This window comes from Sander vitreus, chromosome 5 (genome assembly GCF_031162955.1).
Source record: "Sander vitreus isolate 19-12246 chromosome 5, sanVit1, whole genome shotgun sequence".
Taxonomy (NCBI): Eukaryota; Metazoa; Chordata; class Actinopteri; order Perciformes; family Percidae; genus Sander; species Sander vitreus.
Window position 1 is genome coordinate 12,171,091 of NC_135859.1, and position 24,361 is coordinate 12,195,451.

At 41.6% G+C, this 24,361-nt stretch overlaps 1 protein-coding gene and 1 long non-coding RNA gene across 2 annotated transcripts; both read right to left on the reverse strand.

The window, feature by feature from the left end:
• Positions 1-3,518: 3,518 nt before the first annotated feature.
• LOC144517594 (uncharacterized) lies at positions 3,519-4,167 on the reverse strand. Its single transcript, XR_013501950.1, has 3 exons — positions 3,963-4,167; positions 3,674-3,718; positions 3,519-3,582 (listed from the first exon to the last, which is right to left on the reverse strand). It is a non-coding gene; the product is annotated as an uncharacterized LOC144517594 (long non-coding RNA).
• Positions 4,168-9,991: 5,824 nt separating this feature from the next.
• On the reverse strand, positions 9,992-23,463 carry LOC144517595 (nucleus accumbens-associated protein 2-like). The gene is made up of 7 exons (XM_078249681.1): positions 22,885-23,463; positions 21,589-21,800; positions 18,995-19,254; positions 15,870-16,046; positions 12,234-12,339; positions 11,251-11,348; positions 9,992-11,117 (listed from the first exon to the last, which is right to left on the reverse strand). The coding sequence occupies exons 1-7, from the start codon at positions 23,320-23,322 to the stop codon at positions 10,489-10,491; spliced, it is 1,920 nt and encodes a 639-aa protein (XP_078105807.1). The 5' UTR covers positions 23,323-23,463; the 3' UTR covers positions 9,992-10,488.
• Positions 23,464-24,361: the final 898 nt, after the last annotated feature.

The following is a 24,361-nucleotide window of genomic DNA, read 5'->3' on the forward strand; positions in this document are numbered from 1 at the left end:
TCCCAGAACCACACGGGGGGGACCTAGTGAATGACCTGCAGAGAGCTGGGACCAAAGTAACAAAGGCTACCATCAGTAACACACTACGCCGCCAGGGACTCAAATCCTCCAGTGCCAGACGTGTCCCCCTGCTTAAGCCAGTACATGTCCAGGCCCGTCTGGAGTTTGCTAGAGAGCATTTGGATGATCCAGAAGAGGATTGGGAGAATGTCATATGGTCAGATGAAACCAAAATAGAACTTTTTGGTAAAAACTCAACTCGTCGTGTTTGGAGGGGAAAGAATGCTGAGTTGTATCCAAAGAACACCATACCTACTGTGAAGCATGGGGGTGGAAACGTCATGCTTTGTGGCTGTTTTTCTGCAAAGGGACCAGGACAACTGATCAGTGTAAAGGAAAGAATGAATGGAGCCATGTATTGTGAGATTTTGAGTGAAAACCTCCTTCCATCAGCAAGGGCATTGAAGATGAAACGTGGCTGGGTCTTTCAGCATGACAATGATCCCAAACACACCGCCCGGGCAACGAAGGAGTGGCTTCGTAAGAAGCATTTCAAGGTCCTGGAGTGGCCTAGCCAGTCTCCAGATCTCAACCCCATAGAAACTCTTTGGAGGGAGTTGAAAGTCTGTGTTGCCCAGCGACAGCCCCAAAACATCACTGCTCTAGAGAAGATCTGCATGGAGGAATGGGCCAAAATACCGGCAACAGTGTGTGAAAACCTTGTGAAGACTTACAGAAAACGTTTGACCTCTGTCATTGCCAACAAAGGGTATATAATAAAGTATTGAGATGAACTTTTGTCATTGACCAAATACTTATTTTCCACCATAATTTGCAAATAAATTCATTAAAAATCCTACAATGTGATTTTCTGGATTTTTTTTCTCATTTTGGCTCTCATAGTTGAAGTGTACCTATGATGAAAATTACAGGCCTCTCTCATCTTTTTAAGTGGGAGAACTTGCACAATTGGTGGCTGACTAAATACTTTTTTGCCCCACTGTATATAGTATAGATGAGTTGTGTTAATTGGTACATGGCGTATCGTCACACCCTTTTGACAATCAGCTGATTGATCAATAGCATTAGTTGGTATATAAGAGGTGAGTCATTCCGTTTTTGTTCTTTGGTGTGAAGTCGCTGATTAATTGTGAATAGAAGTTGGATTCTGAGTCATATTTTAGTTAGTCGGGATTAGAGTTTGTTAACCCTGAGATGAGGGAAACTCTGGGTTTTCTGTTTCAGAGAGAGAGGTAACTTAACCTCAGAGTCAGTTACTATGGTAACTGAGCCTGTGAACCTAACCTGGTCGGGAGCAGGTTTTCTTCTCTCAGTCTCCCTCTGACACAGCACTCTTTCATTTCCTCATTCATTCAGTCTATAGCAGGCGCATTTTAGCGCAGTTTGTTATCGGCATGAATACAAAAAACTGTGTTGGTTTATTAACCATGTTAGGCTGACTATAAAACGTTTGGTTTTCTAAAATCATGGCACTTCCTTGTGTCAACGATCCCGTTGATGAAGAAGCTGCTTTACTTCTGCTTCGGGAGATGATGACCCCGATATTTAAATTTTCAGATAACTTCCTATTTGAGCGGTCTGTTATGCAGCCTAGGCTACATAACCTTATCTGTCCTCATATCACTAACGTCACCCATCTTGGGCATGCTCTACATCCCAGCAGATTTTTTGTGTCACAAAAGTTTTTTTGGAAAACGGCAGTTTTCTTTACAACATTGGTGATTTTAGTAAAGCCGCTGTAGTCAGAAGAGTGTGACTCGCTTTGAAACGTGTTTTAAACGTTTTTGTAGTGTTCCCTGGACACAAACCAGTAAGAGACATTAAAAAGGAGTTCCACAGTATTGCAGGTGAATAATGTAAACCCTTTGAAATTAAAGATAATGAATTATAATTCTGTTAATGATGGTGCTGCAGCCTCAGTGGGATTAGTAGGCGTAGTATAGGCCTACTTTTTCGAATCTCCTATGGCGCCATTTTGATGCTACCAAACGCCCACCCGCCATTTGCATTCCATTGACTGCCATTCATTTTGACGGCACTTTGACAGCGAGTAACTTTACATGTGAAGCGTTTAGAGATTTTATTTGTCCATAGTTTGTTTCTAAAGAAACATGACAATGTATAAAAGGCTCCATTACCTTGTATCTTACGTTATGGCTGCGTAGCAGACGTTTTTGTAAAAATAGGCTAACAATTGTGTCCGAGGATAACCACGCGACTTACTGTCACATAGTAGAGGAATTACCGTACAGTACAGGAGAAGCTTGCAGGCAGTTTCGACTTACATTAGCTGTTTAAGTTTAATTACTAATGTTAACTAGCATTTTAGTTAGCAATAATTAGCCTGTGCCCATGTTATCTCCTTACATATACCTACGCTCTCCATCTCTGCAAGATTGGGAATGATTGAGATTTCTCTTGGCACAGCTACCAGAAGACTTCCAACTTTCAGACAGGTTGCTCACGTCACATTTACGTCGTTTCTCTCAGTTGGAGGCTGCGCAGTAACGCACAGCACTCACCGGAAAAGTGCTTCTAATATCCTTCACTGGTCTCCGTCCAGAGCAACGGGATCTGTTGGTCCATTTTATATACTGTCTATGGTATTTCCGCCGACCCGTTTGTTTGTGGTTGTTACCATGGTCAATCGTAGAATCATGGCTCCATTCATGCTGCCTTATTATTGTGGTGGTGCACGCGCGTGAACCTACTCAAATCAGCTGTTCTGAAACCGAAAACTCAGAGTTTCCCATCTCAGGGTAAATCAACTCAGACATCAGGGTTAGACTCAGTTTGTTAAACCTCCTTCCTGAAACGGGCCCCAGGTCACATGTCCACACACAAACATACACACACACACACACACACACACACACACACACACACACACACACACACACACACACACAACAACAACAACTGACTGTGTGATGTTTCTTCTTTGTGTTGTTTGATTTTTGCTGCTCTGTTAATGTTCTGTCTTCTGTCTTGCAATAAAAAGATAAAATAAAAAGGGTACTGCCTCCTCCACTTGTCTCTTGTAGGCATGAGTGTAAATCTGATCTAACAGTAGGGGGGGACAATAAACATAACATTTCTGAAGAGCAATTTTTGAAGGGGACACAAATAATTCAGCCACAATTATACTCGTAGAGGACATGTGTACGCAGATGAAAGCCTTAATACTATCAGTAGTGTAGCATGGAGACTGTACCATTATCCTTCTTTTCAGTGTTTCTCTTGATTCAATAAAAAAGCTGACTAAATTGACCAAAATATTCTTCTTTAAAACCATGTATTTATTTCTAAGTTGTTTACAATCAAGCTACAAAAATACCTTAAAACATAATGACTTATTTTGAAAATATTTCCACATATAAAAGAAATACAATGCTTTTGTACGCTTGTTAAATTAGCTGATCATAATGTAATCATCTCATCTGCTCACACTGACAGCCACATACCTCCAAAAATATGAACTAAGCTCAACACACTTACCTGAGACTCTCCACCTGACTGTCCCTGGTCTCCCTGTTCCTCAGTTCTTTCTGTCTCCTTTGCCTGTGACATAGTGACGTTAGTGTTTCCATAAGCACCCATTCTTATAAAGATGATACCAAATTGTCTTGACATGAGGACTTATTGTACTTACTTGGCGTTTTGGTGTACTGAAAAAGGATCTTATGCCTGTTTTTATCTGGGCAACAACAACACAAATCTTTAACGTCAGATGTCTAAATATGAGTTAGGTTCATAGGTTCACCACGCGGTCATATTATAATTATAAAATGATCTTGCGTCCTCCACATAAATATTAGGTTTCGTCTGGGACAGAGGATATATATTTAACTGATCTGCCACTTAACTTCATATTCAGCAAAACACAACTATAATGTACTATATTATATTATATATAAAGTAGCCTTGAACCGCCTACTTACAACATTCCTGTCACTACCCGATGTGACTGTGACTGTGAGTCTAGTGCAGATCCTGACATACAGCAGGCAGTGGACCAAACCACTGTGAGGCAAGTGAGGGGGGACTCAAAATGTTTCTAAACTTAAAAAGCATTTTTTGGGGTTTGTATTGTTTTACTACTTACACAGATATTTTAAGTATACATCATTATGTTATTTACAATACACAGCATTGTTTTAATGATATTTCTATCATTACCCCCCCCCCCCCTTCCCCCGACCCCCCTGGGATTTACGCCCTTGCTTGTAGGCCCTCATCTTGTTCTGCTGCCTCTCCACCAGCTCCTGCATCCTATGCTCCTCCTCAGACTCAAAAAAAAAAAAAGTTAGCGTTACATGATCCCTCGTGTTAAATGATTACCAACAATCACAATTCAAAAGCATCCATATCGTCCGACAAAAAGAGGGTCCATTTCTCCCATTTTCTGATGAAGCTGGCTCTTCCAGCTCTTAGGGAAAAAATTATCCTTCCCATTGTATAGATCTCCTTGATAATGTCCATCCACTGTTTGAGGCTCGGAGGCTCAGGGTTATACCAATTCTTTGTAATCGCTTTTTTTTTTTTTTTACAGGCAATACACAAAAGCATACACAGATACCAGTCATTTATTAATTAAAGGTATTGTGTATCCAAAAATCTTGTTTAAACTTATGCATATTTTAGTCCAAAACATTTGGATTTTCGGGCAGGTCCAAAAGATGTGGGAGTGACTGGCATCCTTTTGTCCACACTGCCTCCAACACTGTTGTTGTGATTGGGATGTTTTACTTTTAATTTGGGGTGTGATGAAAAAGCGAATCAGATTTTTCCAGCCAAATTCTCTCCACCTTTTGGAACTTGTTGAGTGTTGTGTTTTCCAAATTAGTTGGCAACCCTCCTGTGATATTTCTGTTTCTAACTCTTTTTCCCATTTTAATTGAACTATTCTGTATTGTTTCCTTGTTGTTTCTGAAAGCCCTGATTTAATTTTGAAATTATTTTTTTACTATCCTGTTTATATGCATTAATCAAGATATTAATGACTGCATTGACCTCCTCGGACATTCCCGGTCTGATCTTTTTTTCATAATAGTCTCTAACTTGTAAATACCTGTAAAAATAGGCTATTTATTTTAACTCTCTGAAAGTCTTGAATACACCCCCTTGGGTCAAAGTGCATAACGCTGTTATGCTCTTGTCTAAATCTTGCATCAGTGGTTCCGGGCTTGAAGTTGTGGTCTAGGGCCGGGCAGGTTAATATTTTAATGTATTAAATACTCAGTGTTTATTTGATGATATCATTTTTGCTGTTTTGATGTAATTTATTCCCTTGGTCTCCTAATGTTGTTTGAACTGGGAAAGTCTCTATATTGTTTTCTATATCTTTCCATTTTCGCATTGTATAGCCTAGAGGGCAGGATGCACAAGCGAAAGCGACAGTCGATTTGAAAGAAAAAGCTTTTTCAAAAAAGCTTGAAAAAAAAAAAATGTAGTCTTTGGTTTCCAACATTAGCTGATGCATTTTCCAGCTCTGGCCTGCGGGTGGAGCAGCAGGCTGCAAACAACAGACACGAGGCGGAGGTGTTTGAGCTTAAGCATCAACTCAGCCTAAACACTCATACAGTTGGCTAAATGTAGTACTTTATTTTTATTTGTTAATTTTTTCACAGGAATTGCAGAAGGAGGTGGTTGAGCTTCGCTGTTCTCTCCAGCAATCAAATATGGAGTCTTAATTCCTGCAGGACAATTTGAGGAAAGCTGGTAGCCAGTCAGCTAACCCGGTACATTTCATGGAAGAGACGATCCAGTTATTGAGAGGTATGGTCCTTTCACTTTATGTTGTGAGAATTGCCAGATAACAGTGTAGTTATAATACGTTTTAGGTTATAATTGAGCAAACACTTCAGGTTCTATAACAGGTCTCTTTGATTGTTTTATCTGTAGGTGGAGAGACTGAAGTTGAGTCTTCAGGAGGGGGAGCAGGCCAGAGTTCAAACTCCTCCATAGAGCAAAAAGACATCGGTAACTATCGGCTTGATATACTGTAGTAGACATAAAAGCATCTGTTTATTCTTCATATGTAATAAAAGAGAAGAAGTGTGGTATAATTGCCATACTTCTGGTGGCAATTATTATCAAGCTGGTTCACGATGTTGTAATGTCTCTCACAGCAAATGATGTGGGTAGAGAGGCACACATATACTTGGACACAGTAGGTTCGAGTCCGAACTGTGACGATTTCCTGCATGTCCCCCCCCTCTCTCCCCTTTCTCACCTAGCTGTCCTGTCGATTAAAGGCGGAAAAGCCCCAAAACATAATCTTAAAAAAAAAACCAAAACAAACAAAGTGATCAATAAAGTCAGAGCGGTGAGGTTCATATTGTTTTTTTTTTCCGCCTTCTGTCAAGAGTGTAAATACTGTATGTGTGGATATTTGAGGTAATGATTGTCTTCATTTCCTCCATGCAGACTCTGCTGTCATTGCCAGCGGTCGTGCAGAATTGTGAACAACTCCAACAGCTTATCGAATACATCGGCTGACGTCATTGTCACCTGTGTTCATTGTATTTATTGTATTAATTGTATTTATGTCCATTATGTTTTAGCATGTCCTTGTAAGTTTGAATATTTTTTGGTTTGATTTGAAATAAACAATTTTTAATGTTATGGATTGTCTATGCTGCTTATGTTTGTGACGTTTTTTTTTGTTGTTGTTTGTTTTTTATTTAAAGAGCAAATGCAGTGATACAATTATAAATGGTTTCAAAATGTTTGCCTAGTTTGTGTCCGCAAACTATTTAAAATACATCTATGCGCAGCAGAGTGAAAGGTGAAATATTGTTTCAGTTATTTGAAGATGAATTGACACTCCTTTGCCTACAACAGCAACATTTCGATGAGTAGCCATTGAAATGAACAACATGGATTAAGGTCTAGTTGCAAAGCCAAAGAAAACAGCACTGCTGTGTGGCATAAAATGAACAGAAATAGACAAATCATTAATCACAATTATTTGTATTACAATTGTCAACTAAAATTGTGACAGCCCTATGCACACATAGACACTGTTTAGTTTACGTACAATTTGATAAAAACGGTTGTGTGCTGCCCCAAGCTGGAAAACAACATTTTTTTCAGATTACACTTTTTTTTTTTTTGTCTTAGAGACTTAGTGAGGAGGTCAGTACCAACCAGGTTTAGTCAACACACATTTTGAAAAATGTTTCAAAACTACAATGTCACTTAATTGCATTTCTATGTTCTCATGTTTCTCAAGTGTTTTGGAGCAAACACATCAGCTCTATGAATGTGATGCTCAGATATTGCATAGCTAATACATCCAAATGAAAAAAACACTCTTAAGATGTTGTGTCTTAGCAACTCGTATATGTGACCAAAAATAACCACATTTACTATGTTATGTATTTAATGAATGTGTTTGTTTGCTTTAATGTTACAAGGTGCTTCGCTTGAGTTTTTGTGTTTCCTCTCCGCCCAGGTCAGTTCCATTCACATGGCTCAGACCCGCTGGATGTTGGATCTGTTGCTTCTCATGGTACCTGACCATAGCGAGGACCACAACCAAGAACAGGAACACCACTACATTACAAACACCTCGCTACAGACACTGGATGAGGATGCCAATATGCTGGCTGAGAAACTGAACTTTTTTTTGTCCATATACAGTACATCAGCAGGTACCAGACGTTTGTACCCGTTTCTACAATTTGCTGTTAGGCAGATGCTGTTAACCAGAGTAACTAACAATTCGTGCATGGTACAATAAGTAGACACTGTTCCCTTACAGTATTGAACTGAATTTTACTACAGAGGGCAGTGATAACCTCTTCACGTTATACATACTAACAACACAGAAATGAAAAGATGGCTAAAGCATGTTTAGTAACTTTAAGGTTGAATGGATCAGCAGAGGGGGATTTCTCATCAGGAAATGTTTTTTTTGTGACTCCAGCTCTAACTGATTCTGGAGAAGCAGATTCTGCAGAATTCACCTGACTTTGAGGCTGAAAATGAGATGAATGAGTGCAAAAAGCTACATGTAAACAAAGTTCTGATGCAGAATTAAATAAATAGCATAGAACGGATAGTATCAAACCTAATTTCCATTTTGAGACCGAACAGCAGCTCTGTTTTACTACCTGTGTGTTTAAGGCAAAGCAAGGCAGCTTTATTTGTATAGCACATTTCAGCAACAGGGCAATTCAAAGGTGCTTTACATGAAAACAGATTAAAAAATTAAAAACAGATAAAATACGAGAAAATAAAGTCACAGTGCAGTATAAGAAATTAAACATTGAAGAGCAGTTAAAACAGTTCAATATATAAAAGCAGATAAAATAGGAATTTCTCTTTATATGCTTATATAGATTGTTATACAGTGTCAACAATGCAGCTTCAGTATAAGAAATGAACAGTTATTTAAAGAGAGGCAACATCAAAAAGATAGGTCTTCAGCCTTGATTTAAAAGAACTGAGAGTTGCAGCAGACCTGGAGTTTTCTGGGAGTTTGTTCCAGATATGTGGAGCATAAAAACTAAACGCTGCTTCCCCCTGTTTAGTTCTGACTCTGGGGACAACAAGCAGGCCTCTCCCAGACGACCTGAGAGGTCTGGGTGGGTCATAGTGTAGCAGCAGATCAGAAATGTATTTTGGCCCTAAACCGTTTAGTGATTTATAAACCAGCAAAAGTATTTTGAAATCAATTCTTTGAGGCACTGGAAGCCAGTGTAGAGACTTCAGAACTGGAGTGATGTGATCCACTCTCTTGGTCTTAGTGAGGACTCGAGCAGCAGCATAGTTCTGAATCAGCTGCAGCTGTCTGATTGATTTTTTAGGGAGACCTGTAAAGACACCGTTACAGCAGTCAAGTCTACTGAAGATAAAAACATGGACAAGTTTTTCCAAATCCTGCTGAGACATAAGTCCTTTAACCCTTGATATATTTTTAAGGTGGTAATAGGCTGACTTTGTAATTGTCTTAATGTGGCTGTTAAAGTTCAGGTCTGAGTCCATGACTACACCAAGATTTCTGGCTTTGTCTGTTGTTTTTAACATTATCGTTTGAAGCGGAGTGCTGACTTTTAATCGTTCCTCCTTTGCTCCAAAAACAACCACCTCAGTTTTTTCATCATTTAATTTAAGAAAGTTCTGGCAACTTAAACAATACAAACCTCCAGAGCCATACTGCAGTTACAGACTAGGGTAAAATAAGCTAAGCAAACCTAGATAAGCACTGTGGTATGTGTTGTTGTTATGTCCGTCCTCAGAGGGAGAGCACTGATTGGGCGGAGACCTGTATAATCCTGCGCTCAGGATTGAGAGGCGGTCCTGTGGAGCTGCCTGTCCGACAGGCTGACCCTGCCTCCAGCAGTGATGTCCCTGTCTCTCCAGCAGACAGCATGGTGAGGAGTCGACTGAGACACCCTGCTGGTAGGCTATAGCACCTTCCTACACTTCATGTGTAATTTTCACGTCATGTTCTTTAAGCAGGTCAAAGCAATCAAGAAAAACTGTAATACATATTTTCAAATAATCCCATATACCAGAAGGGATAGGCTACTCACCTTTGTAAAACGTGTCACACACGCCCTGCGGGTCTGAACTCTGCTCAGGTCTGTCCATGGTGTTAAAGCAGCAGGTTAAACACAGTGCAGGACGTCTGCAGGATGAATCAGCCTTTATCTGACGTTTCTTCATTTTTTTTTAATATATGCTAAGCAAATAATTAGTCTGAAGTAAAAGACAGATTTCCTGAAACTGTATTCAAAAGAATTTGAAGTCTTTTCAGTGCCCCCTTCAGGCTGCAGAGTTCATTACAGAGACAATCTGCTGATTTATCTGTTCTATCTGAACATGTGCAGTTTGTCCTGAGGGTGGCGCTGTAGGAAACATCAGGAGGTCCACACTTTTAAAAGTTTCAATTCAGATCATACAGAAAACACAAAGACATTAATCTGATTATTAAGAAGCTTTATTGTCGTTATCAGATTGAATATTATCATAATCATCAGTCCTTTTGCTATAGGCCTGTGTGCTGGACTGCAGGAGGCTGTTAACATGCAGCTGAGCCGAGCAGACAGACAGACAGGAGGACAGCCAGGTAAAGGAGCAGACAGACAGACAGAGGTAGGTCAAACAGAAAGGTAGACAAAATAGGGGGCAGAGAGGTAGACAGGTGGACAGGTAGTGAGGTAGGGGAAGAGACAGACAGGGACAAATGAGGACTGTCTGTCCCAGGTAGAAGCAGACAGACAGGTAGAGACAGACAGGAAGAAAGGAGGACTGTCTGTCCCAGGTAGAGGCAGACAGACAGACAGACAGACAGACAGACAGGATAACTGTCTTACCTAGGTAGAGGCAGACAGAAAGGTAGACAGGAGGACTTTCGACTTTCTGTCCCAGGTAGAGGCAGACAGAGAGATGGGGGGGGGGGGACAGGTAGCTATTGTGTTATTTACATACAGGTAGGCAGATGCAATAGAAAGCTTATTGGCTGTCTTCCAGAGCCTCCGCCCCCCTCTCTTCTGTGTCGGCCAATCCCCTGTGAGGAGGAGCGGGCTCTGCAGGCTGAGGGGAGGGATGTGAGGAGGAGGAGGAGGAGGAAGAAGCGGAGGAGGACAGGGAGACTGGGAGGTCTGGGGTTTGATCAGTCTGTAGCCTCCCTCCCCCGTCTGCCTCGCCGCCCATCAGCTCTTCCTCCGCCTGACCCGCTCCTGCTCCTGCCCCACGGGACACGGCGAACTGCAGGTGAGGCAGGAGGGCGGCTGGGGCCTCCTTCTCTCTTTCTTTCTCCCCCGCTGCCTCCCTCTCGCGTCGCTCGGCGTACAGCGGAGCCTCCAGTCCGAGGTAGGACGCGCCGAGCTGCCGCAGGTCCAGCTCGAAGGGGCTGCAGCTGCGCTGCACCGCCGCTTCCCCTCCCTGACCTCCTCCACCCTGACCTCCTCCTCCCCTCTTAGCCTTGCGGGGGTGGGAGGAGGTAGGGAGGCTGTCGGGAAGGAGAGACTGGATCTTGGGGAGCCAACGTTTACGGACTCTTCGGGCGTTGGTGCACATGTCGGCCGCAATGACATTCATCTCACTCTCCTTAAAATTAGGAGCAAAGTTCTGACAGTAGACTGAGGAGGAGGAGGGGGGGGGGAGGAAATGTCTCAGTATTTACAAAATACAGTAAAAAGACATACATCCATGTGTGTGTGTGTGTGTGTGTGTGTGTGTGTATATATATATATTTGTGTGTGTGTGTCCTACGTTTGACGGTGTTTAACACTCGGTTGTCCAGAGGCTTTCGGCTCGGATCATTGGTAGAGGAGCGGATCCCTGTCCCACAGCTATTGGCCAGAGTGTTTCTATGGATACCATAACAACCCAATCAGCACCTATACTGAGCTTTAGATTACCCCCCTCCCTTTCACCCAGACAATGATGTGACAGAGCAGTTATGTAAAACAGCAGCTGGTTGAGAGTCAGAATGTTCTGGAATATATAACACAGCCTGATGTCACATGACGTCTGATGATGTCACATGACGTCTGATGATGTCAGACCGTCTGTGTGTGACATATGGTTGATAATGTATAGCCTCTTTTTTATGTTAGGCATGTTTACAGGTAGATAATATTTCAGCTTTGTTGACTATTTGGTGGAGGTTAAACTATTCAACCAATCAGATAGGCTAACAGCTTACTGCCCATATCTAGAATACACAGATCTATCACAACCATAGACTGTATATAAAGATAAGACAACAATACAGCTCCCCAAAAGTGATGGCAAAAGGACCGCCCCAGGTGGCTGGTTGCGGTATACGACATAAATCCCTGCCTGTTCAAAAATCAAAGTAGTCCTCTTCTGATAAATTTGGTTTTACTTACTTATTTGATGCTATAAAAACGAGGTGAAACGTCAGACTCAGGTTTCAAATTAGCAACATGGCGGTGCCCGTATTCGGGATATATTGGCTTCATTTTTGTTCACATCTGTTTGGGCATGTTTCACGTTAACAAGATTTTATAAGCAATTATACGCATCTGTCATTTCTGATGGCCCACTTCAGGATGCCATCAGAGAACATGAACAAGTCATTTTAAACCTTTCTCTGAGCATGTAAGTGAGCTTCAGAGGTGTATTTTGGAACTTTCAACAGATTCAGGCTAATAGTTTCCCTCTGCTCCCAGTCTATGCTAAGCTAGGCTAACCACGTCCAGGATCTCTGAAAACAGATTCCAGCTCACCTGTCAAAGAACGTAGCCAGCAGTCTCCTGAGCAGCACCTTGTGTTTGACTCCGGCACACAGGTGACAGTTCATCAGCTGACCTCGTGTCATGAAAACACCTGAACCTGAACACACACACACACACACACACACACACACACACATATATACATATCAGTATGTCTGACCCTCTTTTAGCTCTTTCAGACAGTTTTGTGTTTAATTACCTTCCTAAGAATTGTGTTACAATGACAACAAACTTAAAGAACAGGAAAGGTCTTTTCACACACTGTAACACGTTCCTTCCCGAGACTACAGTATATTGCAGAGCCAACATCGCTGCGTCTGGAGTTTAGCGCCGCCCATGACGAGTGTGATTGGTTTAAAGTAGGGCTGTTAAATGATTCATTTTTTTTAATCGCTGAAGTTCTATAGTTAATCGTGATTAATCGCATATTTTATCACATGATTAAAATTCTATTATTTAGCATTTCAGAACAGTTTTTAAGTACATATTAACAATCAAAAGCAATTGTTACCAGTGTATCTTGATTGGGAATGAAATGAATGCAAAGAAAGTTACTTTATGAACTTGATTTTAAGATTTGTAATTATTTATTTACTGTAAACAAAGAAAAATGTGTGAATCTGTCATTATTGCACAATTCCTCCAAGTACCTAACTAAAAAACTAAAAATCCCTATCCTTACTAGAGTCAATATAGTGTTTAGTAACGCCTAAATAATGTTTTATGTTTTTTTATATAATAATGATTACTCACTGACGTCCAGTGATCACCGGTTAATGAGCAGCTCATTTCTGCACAAGTCCGTGTTAACACAGCCCATCTCCACTCTTACCCGGCGACAGAGAACCAGGCTGGATAGTCCGGTACACTGTTGTTTCCACAACAACAAAAACACAGCAGTCTCTGAACTCGCGTTGGGAGTTTCGTTGAAGTTGGATGTAGTCCAGTTTTTGTCTAATGAGCGGACACTTGCAAGCAGGATTGATGGAACAGGTGGCCGGCTAGCGTTAGCTTTCCACCTAGCTAGGTTATACTCCAGCCCCCGTTCGCGTTTCACTGCTGAGGGTGTCCCCCTGTGATCGCCCGCTCCGGCCGCTGCAGCTGCTCGCTCCGGCCACCGCTGCTGCCTGCTCCGGCCACAGCTGCTGCCCGCTGGTCAAACTAACCTGTACGGCGGGCCACAGCAACCTCTTATTTCCGAACATTCAACTCTCCCCCGCCCCATAAGGACCGGTGGTCTAGCATCACGTTAACTGTACTACTATGCTTAGCTCCGTAGGTGGTAGCTCAAGCTTGACGTGCTTCAGTGATATTTTAATTCGGCTTTACACAATGTGCACATGGCTTTCGACTTGTCTACGAGCCGTCTGGGAGTTTTGGAAAATAAAAAGCGCCATTCAGGATTTCATTGCTGCTGTCTTTCTCCATCGTGCCTGCAGCCTGCAGCAGCAGGATGTGTTAGGAGGAAGTGGCAGCTTGATGATAATTAACGGTGCTGCAAAGGGTCAAAATAGTAGCCTGTTAGGCACGACGCAAAGCCGAGTGAAGTGTAAAATAAATTAATAAATGCTGGCATGCGATTAAAAAATATTATATATATATATTAAAATATAATCGCATTGCGATTAACGCGTTAACGCCATAGCCATAGTTTAAAGAAATGCAAACAACCCAGAGCATTTTTAATTTCTATCCCAGAATGTATGTTATCTTACTTATCCAGCGTCTTTTTATCAGCCATGAAGCAAAAGAACGAAGAAGAAGCTCCGCTGCTTGGGTGAGTAACTTTACATTAGTCTTTCTATTTACGTAATTTCACTTAGGCCGACTGTCTTAGGCCTCCTGCACACTGTCTGCGTTTTTATTTCGGCTCCCATGTTAACAGGTTCGGGTTTGCACACTGCCTGCGTGACACGCACGTCTCAGGCAAAAAACGCGTGCATGCTAGAAATAGGACCAAAGCCTATTTTTCACGTGACATGCAAGCGTGTTGGAAGCGTTTCCAGGCAAAATAGAATAGGAAAAGATGTTTATATGTCATTGTGACACGAATACATTTAATAAATTACATTTTGATGTTTGAAAGTCTCTAGGTTTTGACATAAATACAGATATAAATGTAATTAAAAAAATAATAATAATCGATTTTCAAATATTGCACCTGTCAATACAGAACGAAATATTCTGTAGCCTATTTGCTGTCAATACTGCCGACGTTGTCTTTGCTGTAATCACACAAAAATATTGACAAAATAAAGAATACGCTATTATTTCATTTTATCAATGGGAAACAGACATGTATCAGACAAGGCTAGCAGCAGCGCTGCGTCAGACACGTTTTTGGTGTGCAAAGACAGAAAATGCCACGCAACTGACACGCAACAGAAACGCCACGTTCACGCCACGCAAGCAGTGTGCAGGAAGCCTTAAACGTGAATTATACTAGCCGCATCCAAGGTGGCGCGCGCCATCATGACGTCAAAATGACGTAACATCCTGCCGGCGCGCCATTTATGGCGCGCGAGCAGAGGTCGCACACGGCTCTTTTTTTTTCAGCGGCGCGCGACAAAACGGAAACGGGAGGCCTGAACGAGTTCGCCGACAACCGGATGCCAGGACTCACACAGTGACTACAAGTCTCTCTTGTAAACTTACTGGGTTAAGATGAGTTATTTTATGTTGAATGAAAGGCTTGATCCGACCAAGTAGCTCATTTTTTCTTCTTCTTCTAGTCCGTAGAAAGAACGTCGGTAGCCTTTGCTCATTAGTGCCACCTCTGTTCAGGAGAAGACTGCAACTAGTGTCGTGAGCACCAGCACGGGTATAAATAGTCACGGCGATTCCATGACGTCACATTTGTATGCGCCAGCTGGGCTGTGTCTAGTGTATAAGAGCCTTTATACTTCCAACAGTTTTACGACAAACTGAGACCTTCTTGACTCGGAAAATTATCTTTGAAACTGACGACATCATGTGTAATTCATGGCTCAATTCAAACGGGATCAAAAAATAATTAGTCTCTCCCGATTCACTACAGTACATATTTTTTCCGTAATAAGGTCCCATGGTGGTCCATCAGAAGGGGAGGGACTTTGCCTCTCTATTTGCTCTTACCAGTGTATCGCCGTGTGTACTTCGTCAGCACCAATCGTTCCCAAAACGTCCCAGTTAGATAATATATTCCGTAAACATATTCTTTGAAAATCTTTACAATCATTCACCGAAAGAACCAAGCCGGCCTGCCTTATTGCACGATCCACATTTTCTTCAAAACTTGCCATTTTTAGAATGTGGCTTGCTAGCTCGAAGTTTGTTGTTGTTTCCCATAGGGACTTTGAGAACAGCCACACACAGAGAGCAGAAGGTGAGGGACATCTCGCGACAGAAGTCAGGCTTTATCCTGGAAATGTACTTACGCTGATCCAGACTAACCCTGGGTAAACAATGTGTGTGTAAAAAAGGGGCTAAGTTAAGGCTAAGGATAGCCGTGGGCTAACAATATGCAGTGTGAAAAGCCTTGATGCTGTGTCTAAAATCACTGCTTATTTACTACCTTGTGCACTGAATTCACTTTTCACCTTTTATTTAAGTGTAAAATATAATGCTCTACGTCTAGACAGGTTTTACCTGCCACCAGCTCCACCTTCTCTCCCGGGTCTCCCTCAGTGTAGAGCGACGGGTGGCAGCGATACCCAATCTGACTAATCAGACTGGCAGGGAGTGCCATGTTGTCCCGACCAACCAGCACGCAGGGCCGACGCTCGTTGGCCAATGGGAGGGACAGCATCTCCATCTTCTCTTGGACTGGACCAATAAGAAATGGAAAGAAGGGGTGTTTGGCATAACCATGAGGTGTAATTACAAAAATATTAAACAAACAAACAAACAAAGAGTGTTGAAGCTTATACTTGAGTGTCTTATACTGCACTACCTCTGATGTCCACTAGACGTTGCTCCCAGAAAACTCTGACTGCGTTAAGGGCTTTTCACGCGGGGAGCGTCACTTTGCCTGCGACGGACAACTCTCCGCGAGTGAACGCCATCAACGGCGATCAATATATGGTAACTATGGGGATTCTGTGCACTACTGTATCCCTGCTGTACAACTGAATGAGATTAGCTGACAGTGGTATCGTACAGCCCTAATCACAGGTTGATTTATAACAAATAGCGGCAATCCTAGTCTTTCCTAACCACAGACTGTTATTTTTGATAGCTAAAGTTAGCTAAATTAGCATTATTATAATGACTTGTGCCGATGCTCTGACAAGCAAAAGCCCCACTGCCTATTTCCTGATAACTGTGTAGAAAACAGTTTTATATTTTAGTGAACTCATAAACAGCAATAATCAGTCTCTTGTTTATTAATTTGAACTGCGCGTCGCTCGCGCTGTTCCAGGAAAGAATAGAATAGAATGCCTTTTATTGTCACTATACACATGTACAACGAGATTAAAAGCAACTAATTTATCCAGTGCCAACATGTACGTAAAAGAAATGTAACAACATGGAATCAAATACGTAGTGCAAGGTAAGGTGCACAGTTCTAATACGCTATATACATATATAAAAAAATAAATAAAAGTTGTCTTATAAGTCCGCGAGTGCTGAGGTCTGTTTGTTTCAATTGATGGATGCAGTACACACCGGACCCGTCATCAAACAGAAAATGGAGTAAGGCAGTCCCTCCAGAAAAACGTGATTATGCGATCGCATAATTCAATGCATAATCTATGGGGTGCCGTTTGTAAAGCGGCTCACGCTGAAAATAACAGCAACATTTTGTCACATTTAGCTTCAAACAATGTTTAAAAAACTGGCATGAATTTTTGAGGGTCACCTTTTTGCACATTTAAAACACTATTTGTCAACTTAGAGATATTTTAAATAGTTAAATCCAAATATTAAATGTTACACCTAAATGTTAAATCTAAATGCTAAATCTAAATCTAAATGTTAAATTTAAATCTAAATCTAAATGTTAAATCTAAATATTAAATCTAAATCTAATTGTTAAATCTAATTGTTAAATCTAATTGTTAAATTTAAATGTTAAATCTAAATGTTGAATCTAAATGTTAAATGTTAAATCTAAATGTTTTGGGTGAAACAAAATATTTAACTAATATGCACATTCAAAATGCATCTCAAAACATTTAGATTTAACATTTAACATTTAGATTCAACATTTAATATTTCGATGTAACATTTAGATTTAGCATTTAGATTTAACATTTAGATGTAACATTTAGATTTAGATTTAACATTTAGATTTAGATTTAAATTTAACATTTAGGTGTAACATTTAATATTTGGATTTAACTATTTAAAATATCTCTAAGTTGACAAATATTGTTGTAAATGTGCAAAAAAGTGACCCTCAAAAATTCATACCAGTTTTTAAAACATTGTTTGAAGCTAAATGTGACAAAATGTTGCTGTTATTTTCAGCGTGAGCCGCTTTACAAACGGCACCCCATAATAATCAGCCAAAGTCTACATATTTATGCGGGGGCCGCATTTTTTGAAATACGCCGCACTTTCGCCGCATAAATTGACGAGCAAAATATGCAGGCTTGCATGATTTCATAATCCCCGCATTTTTGTTGCAAAAAAGTCCCATATATCTTAGCAGAAAGTTGAAAAATGTTGCGTTTACTTCACACAAGAGCAGCCATTTTCCCCTGTTGCCGTGGGAACGTTATGAAGTGATGTAATTACACGACGTGAACATCATCGAAAAGCTGCAAACCCCACGATGAAGCCATGATGAAACCACAATTTTTGCAAGTTCCCGCAATTTTTGCAAGTTCCCGCAATTTTTGCAAGTTCCCGCAATTTCATCACATAAAATTGCATAAATATCCCGCATATTCCATCGCATTTTTTAAGAAAACGTGCCGCATAATCAAGGATTTTTGCCCTTAACAATCACAAAAAAAACTAAATTTTTCCGGAAGGACTGGTAAGGGTACAGAACCAAACCGGGACATAGCAGTTACATGGTATGTATCTTAACCTTAACTTGTTACCAGGATGCTCCGTGGGTGTAGTACTTTCTAATGGACCAGGAACTATTTTAGAAACTCAGGAACCTATCAGCATTTAAATAAAGTTACTGTCCCCCCAAAAGTCCTCACTAATTGGTCAAACACAAACCTCAGGCTACTACAACTTGTGTTCACCTTCATTCAAACAGTCAAAGACGCACTGGGTGAGTGCTAGTATCTACCATCTACTTTGTTGTATCAACATTAGGGGGAAGGACAAATATTTCTGGATTTATTTTCTTAATGTTTATCTACTTTAAAAACAAAGTTATGTTGTTGGTTTCATTTTGTTTTAATACAGAATTGGACTAATTTGCCTAATCTTCACGGTTCTACAGATGTGTCACAAACACAGATGGTATTGCCTGAAAGTGACTTTAGTTCCCAGTTTTGTTTTTAAGTTCAGTTCCTCTGGTTCCAAAGTTCCTGAAACTATTGGTTCAAAAAGGGCTAAATGGGTGCAGGTGTTTTGATGCTTGTCCTACGCTATTGGTGTGTGTGACACATAATTCGTCTGGAACTCAATTACCAAGTCCGTCCGAGTTTGTTCTCTAAAACTCTGTGAGCCTATGAATCTGTCTGCTGAACTTATAGAGGGATCACCACTAAGATTAGTTTTGTACTCATTCTGTAAATGTTGTGGTTAATGAACTTCCACACTGGGAGCACAGATGAATGGGATCATACTATGATGTAACTTACGGTAGGGGTTTCCCGGATGTCCGTAAATGTGTTGATAAAGTCCGGAGTGGATGGTGTGCCCGTAGTAATCCTCCTCCAGCTCCTCCTCGGTGGGGGGTTGAGAGGGAGGGGAGTCTGTGGGAAGGCTGGAACCTCCTGGACTGGAGCGCCCCCCATTCGCCAGCAGATAGGACTGCAGCCCCGGAACCAAACTTCCCCCTGCGCCCAGGTAACACAGAGCACTGCTCCTGGAGGACTGCAGGTCCCCAGAAATGTCCACTCTGAGGACAGAACAACAAAGACAAGATAGACCAGGAAGAGACAGCATTCTGTATTCTAAATGTGTACTTTGCTTTTGATGCAAAAATTATTTATTATACCACAAGTAATAGTTGTCTGTTAACTGTACTTTTGTGTCAGAGCTGTAAGTTAGAGGTCTTCACAGGTCCTCTCAGTTCCTTGTTTCAGGGACCAGACTCAGGCTGGGTTTAGATATGTTTAGTCTAAAGGCTGGGGTTTAACTGAAATTAACATATTAATACGGAGTGTTGTCCAATCACATCTAAACGGTTGGATATAGTCTACAAACAGACATGTGTGGAGGATGTCTGCACAACATGTTCTGCATGCTTGTTGGCATACACTGTATGGTGCATACTGTATGGCCATACATTTTGGGTTGCATGCGGACCCTGGTCTTTAGGTCAGTCTTTGATTAAACTGGTCACAGCTGGTAGACATAAGCCGTTTTCACATATGAATTCCGAGGATACAGGTCCCGACACAATCCGGAGTTTACCTTTCTCATACACAACAGGATATTGTCCATGTTAGACGCATTCTTACTTACTGGAAATAATCTGGTTTGGTTTAGGCGAGGGGTGGTGGCTGGGTAGCGTGCAGCAGACAGGACACGACGCAGATTATACGGCGGCCACGTAGCTGGTTCGTAATGTGGTCACAGACAACCGAGTCTCTTGCCATTCCTTGAATTTGTCTGAGGATTCCTGCGTTGGTCCTTACCGAAAGAAATTCCCGAATCTGGTTGTCTCTCCAGTTAGACATTTTCAGTGGCATCTTCATGTTATTCACCCTTCTTCTTCACCCTCCGATGTTTGTTTTCTTTGGGTTTTGTACGAGCCGCATGAATTGTCTTTAACACGCTCGTTTGCTGTAAATTTTCACACTTTGGGTTCAATAGGACATTACACGGTTTTTGTACTAGGGAGCTGGCAGGGTAAAGACCGTTTAATGTCCAATCCAACTAATTAAGTCATTTGCGTTCCCACATACAGGTGCTGGTCTTATAATTAGAATATCATGAAAAAGTTGATTTATGTCAGTAATTCCATTCAAAAAGTGAAATTTGTATATTATATTCATTCATCACACACGGAGTGATATATTTCAAATGTTGATTTCTTTTAATTGTGATGATTATAACTGACAACTAATGAAAATCCCAAATTCAGTATCTCCGAAAATTAGAATATTACTTAAGACCAATAAAAAAAAAAGGATTTTTAGAAATGTTGGCCAACTGAAAAGTATGAACATGAAAAGTATGAGCATGTACAGCACTCAATACTTAGTTGGGGCTCCTTTTGCCTGAGTCGATCAGTCTGTGGCACTGCTCAGGTGTTATGAGAGCCCAGGTTGCTCTGATGGTGGCCTTCAGCTCTTCTGCATTGTTGGGTCTGGAGCATCGCATCTTCCTCTTCACAATACCCCATAGATTTTCTATAGGGTTAAGGTCAGGCGAGTTTGCTGGCCAATTAAGAACAGGGATACCATGGTCCTTAAACCAGGTACTGGTAGCTTTGGCACTGTGATTGTGAATCTCCCCCACATTTTTGAATGGTTTCTGTTTCACAATCCTCTCCAGGGTGCAGTTATCCCTATTGCTTGTACACTTTTTTCTACCACATCTTTTCCTTCCCTTCGCCTCTCTATTAATGTGCTTGGACACAGAGCTCTGTGAACAGCCAGCCCTTTTTAGCAATGACCTTTTGTGTCTTGCCCTCCTTGTGCGAGGTGTCAATGGTCGTCTTTTGGACAGCTGTCAAGTCAGCGGTCTTCCCCATGATTGTGTAGCCTGCAGAACTAGACTGAGAGACCATTTAAAGGCCTTTGCAGGTGTTTTGAGATAATTATCTGATTAGAGTGTGGCACCAGGGGTCTTCAATATTGAACCTTGTCACAATATTCTAATTTTCTGAGATACTGAATTTGGGGTTTTCATTAGTTGTCAGTTCTAATCATCAAAATTAAAAGAAATAAACACTTGAAATATATCAGTCTGTGTGGAATGAATGTATACATTCATACAAGTTTCACTTTTTGAATGGAATTACTGAAATAAATCAACTTTTTCATGATATTCTAATTATATGACCAGCACCTGTACTGCTCGACCAGGTAATGTCTAGATAAATTCAGGTTTGCAGTGCATGTGTGAAAGGGGCTACACTCTATGTAAACAGGGAAGAGGGTCACAACTAGACTTTGCTTTTTTAAGGGGTCACAAAATTAAAGTTTAGGAACCACTACTGTAGTTCACCAGGATGCCCTAAAATGATCACACAGAACTGAAGTGAACTCCTGTTTCTCCTCACCTGGCCTCCTCTCCTCCTCCTCTTGCTGCTCCTCTTCCGTTCTCCTCAGCAGGAGGAGTGTCGGCTCTCTCCTGTTTGATCCTGCTGACGGCTAGCAGCAGCTCCTCGGGGCTCAGGGACGGCTGGTTTGGACTGGCCTCCTGCAGCTGGGGGGCGCTGTGCTGCTGGACCATCGGGGTGTCAAAACCCCCAAGCTCGTCGGCTGAGGTTGTCTGTAATACATCCGTGTGTTTAAATAAAGTTAGAAAGTTAAAAAGAGATGCTGATAAAGAGTATTGAAACTTCTCATCAGATTGCACATATTACTGTTTGCTGATAATCAATGTGTTGCCTCATCATGAACTGCTGCTTAAAGCATTTACACTACTTTAAAAAACACAAGCTGTGACATCATTAGTTGGGGTGTGGCCAGAGAAAGTTCGGTAACACTTTACTCATCGACATAATCGTGACATGACACTGTCATAACTATGACATGACACTGTCACGAACATGTCATGAACGTGTCATGAACGTTATAAACAAGTCATAATCGTTTATGACTTCTGTCATTAAGTGTCATTCGGTTTTTGTCATGACAAGTTGACATTGTTTGGGTTGTCTTGATTATGACAACTTGACATTAATCAAAGTGACATTACCAGAAGTTGTCTTGGTCATGACAACTTGACATAATGTCATCCTGTTGTAAAGTTGTCTTAATAAGGACACTCCAAAGAAATTTCATGTCAAGTTGTCATGACAAAGACAACTTCTGGTAATGTCAAGTTGTCATAATCAAGACAACCCAAACAATGTCAACTTGTCATGAACAAAAACCGAATGACACTTAATGACAGACGTCATAAACGTTTATGACTTGTTCATGACACTGTCATGTCATAGTTATGACAGTGTCATGTCACGATTATGTCGATACCTTCAAGTAAAGTGTTACCGAAGGTTCTGACTAATCAAATTTAAAGTGCGATGAGCTGCGGTTCCTCTAATGTCCACTATATGCTGCTGTAATTAAAGTTAGGAACGTTTTTACAGTTCAGCTCTCAGCAGATCACTGAGCTTCTTCGAGTCTGAGGGAGATTTTTTTTACAGTCAGTGTGTTTAATGCAACAACGCATTCGTATTCTTCTCCAAATCAGATTTACCAAACTTTCTACTTAATGAATGTTACCTTCATTCTATATTTGTTCTATATGTGGTCTACCTTGATTGTGGTCTAGGCTATATGTAGTCTATATGTGCTCTACCTGGATTAATTTGGTCTATATACAGCTCTGTGGGTGTAGCCAAATCCACCTGTGAGTCGCAGCAGAGAGGTGAGGAGGAGGAGGAGGAGGCCTTCAACATCATCAGCTCCATGCCTCGCTCCACGATGTTCTGGATTTGCAGGTAGCCAGCGGTGTACATGAGCACCAGCTGCTCACTGGCGGCCATGCTGAGGCGCCCTGTGTAGCAGAAGGACAGAATCTGCTGGAAACACGTCGGCGTCACCGAGGACGGCAGCTCAAACACCGCCTGGGAGGAGGACGAGGACGAAGAGTCAGCTGCAGAGCTGAACAGGTCTCTAAAGTAGAGTGAGGAGGCAGCAAGGACAGCCCGGTGCGCCTTGAAGGCCTGGCCCTGCACCAGGATGGAGACATCACAGTAGTGACCCAGCAGCCGCTGTTCATTCAGGCTACCCAGCACACTGCTGCCGAAGTCTGGGATCTCCACCTGCAGCAGCCCCTCAGACATGGTGGACGCCGTCGGTCCAGAGGAGGACGGGACAGGAAGTTACGGCTAGGAGGAGACGGTCCTGACCAGCCAGAGTTAGACTGACGGAGGAAGAGGGTAGGATCAGTTCGGAGTGTTTAAGTGTCAGGGATCCTGCAGATATCACCTCCAAAACGTTTCAGATCCATGTTGTAAAACATGTTGGAAACAAAGAGGTCAGGGCTTTCAGAGAGCAGGGGTGGGTGGGGGGGTGTTCAGGTTGGAGGTGTTGGGTGGAGGAGACTATGGATCATCAGGATGGAGGTCGGCTCAGCACAGAAACAGCTACAACATGGGAAGGAAGAAGAGGTTTAGAGGATTACACTTTCACACCTTCTCGTCTGCCTGCACAACAAACTGAGAAAATAACAATCACACCTAAGACGCTCTAACACCTCTCAGTTTCATCTCTCCTCTGTCTCTTCCTCTTATTCCGCTCGTAAATTATAACTATACAAAAAATTAAAACGACTTTAAGTTACCATATAAAGAAAAACAGTATTCCATATCTAATACAATTTTGTCAGCACAAAAATAAAAATGACTCAACACGAACCAACATTTTCAGGGGAGTGTGGAGTATAAAAGATTCTCTGTCTGTGTCTGTAAATAATAAAATTATAATCTTCTGAGGCAGGCTTAAATTCTGCCTAAAAAGACATAATCCCTGACAAAAAACAGCTTTCAGTCTGGTTGCTCATTATTCACTTCAGCTGGAAGTTTGTCTCTCTGAATGAAGCTAACAAACATGGAGGGAGTCACATATATGACTCATCAAACAGCCAGAGCCAGAGGGAGGGTCATGATGACATCACTTCATTTCGTTATTGTCTTGTCTTTCATGTAGGCTATTGACCTCACACAGCCACTTTTTTATTTGTTCCATTTCCTCTCTTAACCCATGACGTCTGGTCTCTATGTCCGGCTGAACACAAGTCAAAAGTGTCCGTCCTGATTGGTTCACAAAGTCTACGATAAATTACTCAAAGTTGGGACTCTTTGGCTCAAATACCTACAAAGT